The 11,276-nt window shown below is 32.4% G+C and overlaps 1 protein-coding gene across 2 annotated transcripts in view; it reads right to left on the bottom strand.

Annotated features, from left to right (window-relative positions):
* Positions 1 to 8,668: 8,668 nt before the first annotated feature.
* LOC145293092 (COP9 signalosome complex subunit 3-like) overlaps positions 8,669 to 11,276 on the bottom strand; it is a 66,754-nt gene continuing 64,146 nt past the window's right edge. The window contains exon 15 of one of the 2 annotated variants that reach the window (XM_080139468.1): positions 8,669 to 9,106. In XM_080139468.1, coding sequence (XP_079995594.1) covers positions 9,044 to 9,106 — 63 coding nt within the window. In that variant the 3' untranslated portion in view covers positions 8,669 to 9,043. The remainder of the gene's footprint in view (positions 9,107 to 11,276) is intronic. The other variant, XM_080139467.1, reaches the window with a different exon arrangement.

The following is an 11,276-nucleotide window of genomic DNA, read 5'->3' as shown; positions in this document are numbered from 1 at the left end:
TACATAGTATCCCTGACACTTGTGTCCCTGATAGTAGCCCCCAACATCAAAGGTGCGCTCTGCCTTGTTTGGGGTGAAAATGGAATAAAAAGATGTATGTATTTAAATTGAAGACATGTTAATAGTATGTGAGTTAAGTCTCATTAAAAGATACAGATGTAACTATTGACTTGCCATGTGCTACTTATGATACTATCTCAATTCAGTAACAATTATTATTGATTTTCTATATTTACTTAGCAGTAGAGAAGTGCTTCAATATATTGCACGTTAAAAATCGTGGATTTAAGGTTTTCAAATTGTACATGTCAAATAGTATGTTGCTGAAAGCTGAGTTAATAATCACCATTCAAAATGTTCAGAGTGTAAATATGCGTATGCAAATACTATACGTATATTGGTATTTGATAGCGTGGCAGTGTGTTGGTTTCCCTTGTTCTTGTTAGTGCGTGAGTAGATAATTTTTTTTCCATTCGCCTCACCGTTGCTAGTATGTGGGAATGTGCGCACAGATAGAAAAAGCTTGTATGTGAATCATTGAGTCTTTTCACCCTCCTCCAATCAAAGGCTTCAGGTGAGTGTTGAGTTTTTTTTTTGGGGGGGGGGGTATTTTTTCAGGCCAACTTAATGTTTGCCCAAACTGATTTTGTTGACCAGGTGTTATCGGAATTTCTAAGTTCGCACTGGTTTCTTATTTCCACATAGACATGTTTATTTTGGGGTTTGGAACGAGTTTCATTGGTTGGAAATATTTAGAGTTAACACCTTCTTGTGAAACTTTTTAACCTTTGGAAGTGACAATAAAAAATCGAATACAACAAAGTGGAGAAAAAAGGGGATAGCAATTAAAGTAATTTGCTTTCTACTGTTCGTTAGAATCCCTTCCCGATTAAGTTGTTACAAGATACAAACGTTGATTGTGCCGTGGCGGATTGTAAATGCTCTCCCGAGTACCATAATCGTGAGCATGTTCACTTCCAATCGACACTTCTTGTAAAGTTAGCAAAATGTTACTGAGAAAAGATAAATGACCTTTTCTTCTTGTAATACTCCACTTAATAGGGATCATTCATGTGATTGTAAGTAAATGAAGAAACAGAAATAATCAGGAGCTTTATAATAAACAGGGTGCTTGTTTACATTGGTTATCTTTTAAACCAACACCTTTCAGGTGAAAACATTACGTACTTGCATTTTATGGCCAAATTAGTATAAAATTCAAAAAAATAAATAAATAAATAAATACGAAAAATGATCCCGTACTATTTTTGTACGGGATCATTTTTCGTATTTATTTATTTTTTTTTTTTAGTAAAACAGAATTTATCAAATTATCGAGTTTTATCGTATATTTTAATGTGGAAAAGCTGTGCGACCAATTCATTATGACAAACTCCTTTTACTTAAAGTCTCTTACATTAAGGGTCCGCCATTTTCAAACGTAATTGTGGGGATAGGGTTGTTTTTTTTTTACTTTATTTATTTATTTATTTACCGTATATTTTTGCGTATAGGACGACCTTCAAAGGTAAAAAATTATCTTTAAGAACCAATATTTCATAAGATACCGAGTGTTGTAATCTCTAGCCTAGACTAAACAAACATGGTTTTGTGATTTAGCAGTCGTCTTATACAACCGATTTATAAATAAATTGAATCAAATCTGCTCCTATTCTGTACCTCGTCTTATCTGACGGTCGCCTTATACATCGAAATATGTTTTTTTTTGTTTTTGGTTTTTTTTTTGGTTTTTTTACTGGATCATTTTTCGTAATATTTTGGAATTTTATACTTATTTCGTCATAACACGTAATAACGTAAGTAATAATGTTTTTACCTGAAATACATTATTTTAAAAGACCACCAAAGTAAACAAGCACCTTGCATTTATTTAATTCTTGAAACAATCAAGATTCCTCGCCAACCATGAGATTAAAGAGAGAGAGAGAGAGAGAGAGAGAGAAGCGAACCGGAAGTATGTTGATGCGGATCAAGTTCTAGCGACCAAAAACGTTGATTGCGTGCAGGGACTTCAATATCAGATTGAATGCCGGGTGGCCGTACAGTTGATTAGATCGGGTTATTTGATGGGCTTGCATACTAATTAAAAGAAAATGAAAAATGTGGAATGGCGACGAAATAAAAACAAAAGAAACAGTTTCATTGGCAACAAGGAACGAAGTGACCTTAAAGCCACGTTGTAAGTGAAACGGAAACCGATCGTAAAAATCGATTCCCAAAAGTGTCATTTCCTTGTTTAGCGTAAGAAGGCAATTTCAGTGTCACAAGAATAGCCGACTAAGAAATAATTTCTCTTCGTGCCAGACGATGATACGTCCTTGCCAATCAGTCCAACAGTGGCTTTGTCTGTATTATTTGCATTCTTTAGACTACTGGTCTCATCTTGAACGTAACTTACAACTCAATCTTTACCATGCACAGTGTGGAACGACAAAATGGTTGTCCTCGAAAAGGCGACATGATTCCATTTCCGTTTGATGAAAACCGGTTTTCTTTTTTATTGCAGACATCTACTTGTTGGCCAGTTGTGTACAAATCCCAAGAGCGATAGGAGCCTTCTACTATGTCTGAAAGTGACACAATGTTCAACAAGCAAGATCGGAGATATGCCACTGTACAACTCATGCTTCCAAGTTATGACAACAGGACCATTGCCAACACCTTCAAAATGCAAATTGGGACTGTTCAATGGTTGAGGGCACAGCTCCGAAGTTTCCAGCCACGGTTATAGTCTTTGGTGTGGTTTCAAAGGAGGGCCACATCATACCATTTCACATCTTTGAAGTCGACTTGAAAGTCAACACCAAAATGTACCTGAATGTGCTGAAGAGTGTGGTGATCCCCTGGTGCAATTAGGTGGTCGCTGGCAGACCCTGAGTATGGCAGCAGGACTCAGCGCTGGACCACAAGTTCAAAGAGATGCAGGTTTGGCCTCAAAAGAAATGCTATGACTTTGTACCCTTCTCTCACTGGCAAGGTCGAGATTAAAAAGTCAACGCATAAATAGCCCACAAAATGTCTTAGCAGCCCCATTAATATTCTTCCATAGAAAAGTGTAAGGTGATTAATAATAAAAAAAAACCTTCTCAAAAAGAAGGGTAAATCCTGGGAGTGTGGAGATCATAGGACTGCATAGGACTTTTCTTGACCTATGTTAATCAAATACAGCTTCCCTAAAATGTATAAAAATTAAATTTCTTTTGACCTATAGTTCGCTCTAATAATATATGTTGTATGTTTCTTCAGCTCTGCTTAAAACTAGTCCAGTCTAAAAATAAACCTGCAGTGACAATGGAACAAGCGCATTGAGAACATTGCCAAAGCTGCTGCAAAGAGGTGGGATCCCTCTAACATGCTAGAAAATTACTTGCATCTGAGAGTATCCTTTATCTTTAAAAAGCCATCATTTGCCCATAAATATGTATATATATTAGACTACCCGTGACCTAAGGGGTCAGTATGTTATATTAGCTATGTAATTAATGTATGAGCATGACACTTGTGACGTAAATAAAATAGTTTTTTTGTGACATAACAGAAACATTTCTATGAAAGTATATTAAAATGAAAAAAGAATATAGATAGATTTCTATGAGTCGTTCTGTTTATAATTTTTTTTTTTTTCAAAAATAAACAAACTTACAGCCATTGAATTATAAGTGGTTTACCATACTTATAGGTAAATGTGCACTGAACAGATACCATAATACTTAAAGTTAAATTCAAATTTTGATATATCTTAATTTAAACGTGAAAAAAAACAAAAAAAAAAAAAACAATTGAGACGCTGAAAACCTACACAGTAGCACAATGTTTTATTGTCGCGATTATTTATTTGTAATGCAAATAAAAAAAAAAAAAAACATTTTCGGGTTATTTTTTTATGTTTGTAGTGTAGAAGAAAATGTATATTAAAGCTTTTTAAGAAAGGTGTATAAAAAAAATTTTTTTTTTAATAAAAAAAATAGGAAGGCGGTGGGTAAATCACCGTTGTAAAATGCTCTTTATGGTTGTCAATGGGTTAAAGTAGATTTATTTGTAAGAAAATTGCGTTAAATAACTTAAACGTAATACGGAAATGAACAATGTTAAAAAAAAAAAAAAAAAATTTTTTAAATGCAGAAAGTATTAATTGTTTATTTGGATAATTTAACCGCAAAAAACAAAAACAACAAAAAAACAATTGGGATGCTGAAAACGCACACAGTAAAACAATACGTTTTATTGTCACGTTGATTATTTGTTTATGTACGCATGCGCAACTGGAAGTTGGGTCACCACACATTACAAGATCCAGATAGATAGATAGAGTATTGTTGCCACATTTGGGCCGGAGCATCTACTCCTAGTCTTTTAGTCTTAAACAGGGTTCAAAAAAAAAAAAAAAGTCTGAAGTTTATTAGGGCACTATCGGCCAAGCTCCAACATCTGTCCCATCACTAGAGTTTTGCATCTCTGTGCCCGTTTTATAAGTACTTTAATGGAATGTGCTCTGATGAACTCATAGCACTTATGTCTCCCTTGACGTACATACTCCCGATTAACCCAACAAGCAGCAAAATTTCACCTCTCGACTGTTGAGATTCCTAGAAGCAGGAAAACCTATTCTAATAGTTTCTTTGCTCAAACTTCTAGACATTGGAATTCCCTCCTTGTTTCATGTTTACCTGAGTGTACTAACCTACAAAAGTTTAAATGTAATGTGAACAAACATTTGTCAGACAAAACCCTGAATATGTTCCAAGTGTCTTGTTTGGTGTGAAAAAGTAAAAAACAGGGAATGGTTGGCATTCCGATAGCAACATTTCAGGTGATCAACAATTACCTAATCCCTTCTCAAAGAGAAAAGATAAATCCTAGGAAGATAGACTCCATAGCACTATACTTAATCCTACAGAAGCAAACATTACAAACTCGGTCAAACTGAGTGTCAAAGACGTATCCTTGACTGTTATTTGGTACTTATTTAGAAATGCACCTATATCATGGAATATTGTTGCCACATATGGGCTGGTGCATTTATCACTGGTCTCCCCCTCTTAGGAAGGGTCAAAAAAAAAAAAAAAAAAAAAAAAAAAAAAAAAAAGACTCCAATCAAATAGTTCTTGCACTATCAACCAAGTTCAAATATTTATGAAATATAGCTTCCCTACAATTTATTAACATTTGACATTCGGTTTACTAATGGTATACAACGTTGCATGTTTCTACAGCTCTCCCTAACCCGACGGTCTAAAAATACCAAACTAGCAGTGCCAATGGCGAACAAACACAGGCAGAAAAATGTAAGAAATAAAATAAAAACCTTCATTAAAATCTATAAAAAAAGTTGGATTTTGTTCAGGTTTCATGTAATAAATATCGTATATGATACGTCAAAAATAACAAAATAAAACATGCTTTGCCGGTGTTATTTATCTATATATATTACTAAACATGAATTTATATAATTACATCAGTAATTTAATTGTTAATGAAGTAATAGAGTTGCTTGTTTGACTTGCTATTTAAATATTAACTAGTGTACATCCTCTTTCAAAAGTGATGAAAGAAAAATTATGCTTCGTTAATGTTCAAACTCAACATTTATTATTCATATATAATCATAGAATTACGTGAGTAATTTACTTCTTAATATTTAAATTATCAGTATTGGTTCCAATGCCCTCGAAAAAATCAGGAGCATTGTAATAAACAGTGTAGTTGTTTGCATTAATGATCTTTTAAACCAACACATTTCAGGTGAAAACATTATATATTTACATTTTATGGCAAAATTAGTATAAAATTCCAAAAATAATTACAAGTAAAAATAGAATTTATCAAATTATCAAGTTTTATCATGCTTTAATGTTGAAAAGCTGTGTGACTAATTCAGTATGACAGACTTATAACTCCTTTGACTTAAATCGTCTTACATTAAGAGCATGCCATTTTTAAACGGAACCTAATTATGGATTTGTTTTTTTTTACTACCTCTAGCACATCTACTGGATCATTTTTTGTAATTTTATACTAATTTTGCCATTACGTACATGTAATAATTTTTACACCTGAAATGTGTTCGTTTAAAAGCTAAAGTGAACAAGCACCATACATTGATTTATTTCTTGAAACAATCAAGATTCCTCGCCAATCATAAGAGATGAAAGGAAAGAGAGAAAGGTGAACCGGAAATAGTATAATTACGTTTAATATGCAAACTATCATTATCACTTCTGATGACCTTAATAAAAAAAAATAAAAATAAAAAAATAAAAAAAAAAACGTACTTATGCACTTTTGCTATTGTGCTGAAATAACATTCCATTATTTAGAAAGTCATTCTTAACATGGGAGGGGAAGGTGTTTTGTAATTGTGTACTTTCACCTAACAATTTAAAAAAAAAAAAAAAGTATCAATAAAACTTGAAAATAATATTTTTAAAAATATCACAGTAACAAAAGTGTATAAACACCAAGAAATAACATCTTGTTTTTTTTTGTTTTTTTTAAATAGATTGGAGAATTTATTTCCTATTTCAGACAGTGGAGTAGGTCTGAGGTGGGTGTCTGACTTGCTAGTTGATAATCCTCTCACCACTTTAAACGATTTCATATAAGGACTTGAAAATGCATGCGCTTCACTTGGATGGGAATATAAGGATTGTTCCAAAAGTATTTAATTCAGAAACTAAAATGTTGGAGAGCTACGAAAACAGGAATGGTACCATTAAAACAAGCGACCTTTAGTGCTCCAGAATTTATTTTTCTACATAATCATTACCATTCTCAATACACTTTTGCTGATGATAAACAATGCCTCAGTGATAAAAGTCCAGAGTGCACACTGTCATTCACATCTTTGAAATGTACAAACCCATCTCCTAACTGAGCTAACATCAACTGCATCAGCTTCGTAAACATTCAACAGGTGCCAATGAATATTGATTGGTTCAATTTTTTCCGCAAGGAGGAATTAAAGGATACATTTTTGCTTCTGGCACGTGTCGATGACAGTTGTTGTTTCTTAAGAGTCTCACAATCAATATCTGCAACAGAGATGAAACTTTCAGGTCATATATGCATTATCTCTTTTTTTGTTAATATATAAATTATCATTATCATTTCTGATGACCTAAAGAAAAAAAAATAAAATCTATTGGGTTTTTTTTTATATATATACTGGAGGATTTCTTTCACAATTCATTTCAGGCAGTGGGGTAGGTCTGAGATGGTTGTCTCACTATTTGAAATGGTTTCGTCCAAGGACTTGAAAAAGTATGTGTTTCACTTGGATGGAAGTACAAGAGTCATTACAAAAGTATTTTTTTAATCCAGAAACTAAAATGTTGAAAAGCTACGAAGACAGTAGTGGTATCATTAAAACAAGCGACCTTTTGTGCTGCATGGAGGAATTAAATAACATCTCTGCTTCAGACACGTTGATGACAGGAGTTGCTTTCTTAGAGTCTCACACCATCAACATCTGCAACAGAGAGATTAAATTTTTAGTTCATGAATGCATAAATTGAGTCATCATAACAATGCAATTTGCAATCCACTGATTTATTTGGGTGGAATAAAATAGGAGGCATTACTTAGCGTCTCCGTTTATTGTAAAGAACCTACTTTTCATTGCAAGTCACAATCCAGTCAAGAAATGGGTCGTTCTTGTGTAAAAAGGGAAGATGACATTTCCTAACGTCATTTCTTTTGGTCGTCGTTCAATTCACAAGGTACTCATTTATCAAGCTCTTTGTCTTTCCGATCTTTCTCAAGTGGTTGGAAATCGTATACGTTACGTCTAATTCAGAAGCAAGTTCTCTAACAGTTGTGTGTGGATTGGCTTCGACTAAGGCTCTTAACTGATTGTTAACATCTGATGGATGACTACTATGCTCATTATCTTCAAGACGTGTCGCCACCACAAAATTTCTGAAATCACCATTGTGCTTTGCTTTCAGTAGTGGTTCCTAACCCAAATGCTTCATTAATATTGCAAGCTGTTTCAGCAGCTTTTTGGCATAGACTGAATTGAAATAAGAAAATTATGCAAATTTGCGGGGGGGGTTTTCATCTTGTACTCAATGTTGTGAAAAGAAAATTGTTTTTAAAAAAATTGTAATTTAAATGATTAGATCGAGTGAAAAATTCTCTCTAAAATGATATATAAAGTAAAGGTATTATAATGAAAACTTATTTGAAAATACATCATTTGAAATCGAAATTAAAAATTCTACAAGAACTTTCTATTCAACCTAATAATATCCAATAGGAAATAATTAGTAGCTATTTGTAAAATGTTACTTTTTACTAAGGGATATTTTCTTTTCTCTTAATATATTTCTCTTAATATATTTAAATCCATAAGAAAATGTTTAGTCCAAGTTTAAAATTTTCTCTACAAATGGAGTTAAACAAGGCCATGATTATTTAAAAATCATGGCCTTGTTTAACTCCATTTGTAGAGAAAATTTTAAACTTGGACTAAACATTTTCTTATGGATTTAAATATATTAAAGAGTTCAAAAAGTAAAGGGAAGGGAGGGTTAATATGCTATTATATCTTGAATATAATCTATAATTCAAAGGGAGATAATTCCAAACTCTTGGGATTTAAAGGTGATTTTCTGCTTAAAATAAAGATAAATCTTTTAAACGCCACCAGTATAAAAAAAATTTAATTAGACAAAACATTTTTGTGGATTAATCAGTTGATAAATAATAGCATTTGATGAGAAAAAAAAAGAGGATGACAACAAAGACAGAAAAGGCGACGGCGACAAAGAAAAAACAGAAAGAAAAAAGACAAAAGAAAAAAAAAATTAACGAAAAGAGAAAAAGTAAATAAAAATAGAGAAAAATATTGTTAAAAAAAGTAAAAAAAAAAGCAAAAACAAAATTTTTTAAATTTTTCCTGAAGAGAATTTGTTGTTTTATTAACAGTTCAAGTAAACAATGTCCAACGCAGAAAAAGAGGGTAAAAAAAAAAAAAATCAAGTCTTTTTCCATCCCGCCATGGCAGATGGGATTCACATTACTAGTAGCCTTGTCCTTTGATGTTGGAAGAACCAGGAATTTCTTCTTCGTGTAAACCAGCACACTAAAAGAAAATTAAAGATTGCATGAAACATTGGTTTAAAAAAATAAAAATTTTGGGTTCATACCTTTCCCAACCATATTTATACATAAATGACAACAGAACTCTGAATAGCCGGCTCTAAAGATTATCATGGTTTATCAGCTGAAGCATTTATAATGAAAAAGATATGCACTTTAAACAATTATTAAACATTTAGAATTTTGATATTTCCAACCTGCGAGTCGGAAAAATGAAGGACAATTCTTAACATGCTTTCCACTTATCACAGCTTTAAGAACGCATGAGTAAACCACAAAAATTGGAATAATTTCGGCATATTTTCCAATTCCAAAAACAGTTCTGTGAATTATTTTTTTTTATTTGACTTTGTTTAAAACAAAATCTTCCATTGCTAGTAATAATAAAATAAATATTTATTGATTTTAAACTAAAATCTATAGATCACCCTCACCACACAAATGTGTTTTTACATTTGCGAAAATGTGCACATTTAACGTGTTTTTACGGCAATCGGGGGAAAAAATAGCTATTTTATATATTTAGAGATTTATAAAGAATCGGAATCAGTAATTGTATCAGAATCATGATTTTTAATACGAAATTAGTAATTGTTTTGGAATCAGGAAAATATTGGAATCGCCCTATGAATACAACCAAAAGAGAACAGATCAACTCTATACTCACCAAAGATACAACAAAGAAATAAGAGAGAAAGTAGCAGACAAACTCTATAAACCGTCACTGCTACTATGCGTCATCAACACAACATAGCTGTTAGTGAAACAATGCCAGCGCATTTGGTGGCAGCCGAAAATTCGATAATAGTATATACAACATTAATAGCTTTATGAAAAATTTGGTTGGACTGGTCACTCAGTCCATGATCCACCCAGGAATATAAGGGAGATAAGAGAAAGTGACTACCAGAATGATTTAAGAATGAGTGAAGATATCATTTGGATCAATCAATCAATCAATCAATCAATCAGTTAAAAAAAAAAAAAAAAAAAAAAAAAAAAAAAAAATTTTTTAAGTTGTGTTCATTCAAGATATGCATTTAGTGATAAAAATGTAATTGAAAAACTTTAAGCATTACACCGATAAAATGGTATTTCAAGTAGAACAATAAACAAAACCTTGTTATGGATGGAAGGCATCTTATAGATTGCGTCCATCCAAATTATTTTTAAACATAAATACATTGCAGAATTTGTCCCATTTCAAAATATCAGGCATCTTAACTACTTTTAAAAGTGGGTGTCAATCAAAACATTTTTGTTGTTGTTTAACAGCATATCAACGCTTTGTGGGTTATTTAATACCGAATCCAGTTATTTTGGGAATAGTATTCATGTTGCATTCAGTTATTTTATGAGATTTTTATTCTTCAAGCTCCTTGTATTTTCAATCGTTAGTTCATAGCTTTTGATTTGGTTGTTTTATAGTGGATTTTGTCATTTTTGTTCTCTGCCTTGCAGAATATGATTGGGAGGGGGAAAAGGGTTACAGTATTATTAAGTCCTGTATTATGAATGTAGTTATATTGTTGATAGTGTTTTATATTCAAATTGTCCTCATTCTTAAGGGTGGTTTCTTGGAAATAAATAATCAAAGGATTAAATTTGGTTTGCAACAATAAAATTTCACTGTAATTTGCCTTCAATCCACGGCAATTCCATTGGATTATCTTGTAATTCATGATGATTTTTTTTTGGTTTAAGAAGTAACTTCAGTTTCCATGTCTTCTAATTCCATAAATCTATTTATAGTAGTACCTATTTACTATGCCTCCCCACGGGACAGAGTTAGACACCAGGGTCGTTTTTTAACGTGGAGAAAAGGTACAAAAATAAAAATTGTCTCAGTCGTGAAGGATTTCTCCTCCACCGAAAGAGAACAAGAAATAGAAGTGCAGCATCTGAAGAACAGATACTACACTTTGATCTTGTCCCGAAGGCCAAGAAAATCCATAAATCTATAGTAGTAGTAGTGGCTTCTGTTTGTGGTAATTTCTTTATAATATTTTGTTTTTTGGTAAAGGTATTTTTTGTTTGTTTTTCAAGTGTGTTTTTTTTTACCACGGGGAAGACGTATTGGTGACCTGTGTGGTGTTTCTTTTAACTGATTTTGTTTTCCTTAGTTTCGTCTTTTTCAGCCTCTGCACAACATA

Source organism: Euprymna scolopes, chromosome 14 (assembly GCF_053919585.1).
Source record: "Euprymna scolopes isolate OS-2025 chromosome 14, ASM5391958v1, whole genome shotgun sequence".
Classification (NCBI taxonomy): Eukaryota; Metazoa; Mollusca; class Cephalopoda; order Sepiida; family Sepiolidae; genus Euprymna; species Euprymna scolopes.
Note: the sequence above shows the minus strand (reverse complement) of the source record. Positions and strands in the feature narration are given on the sequence as shown.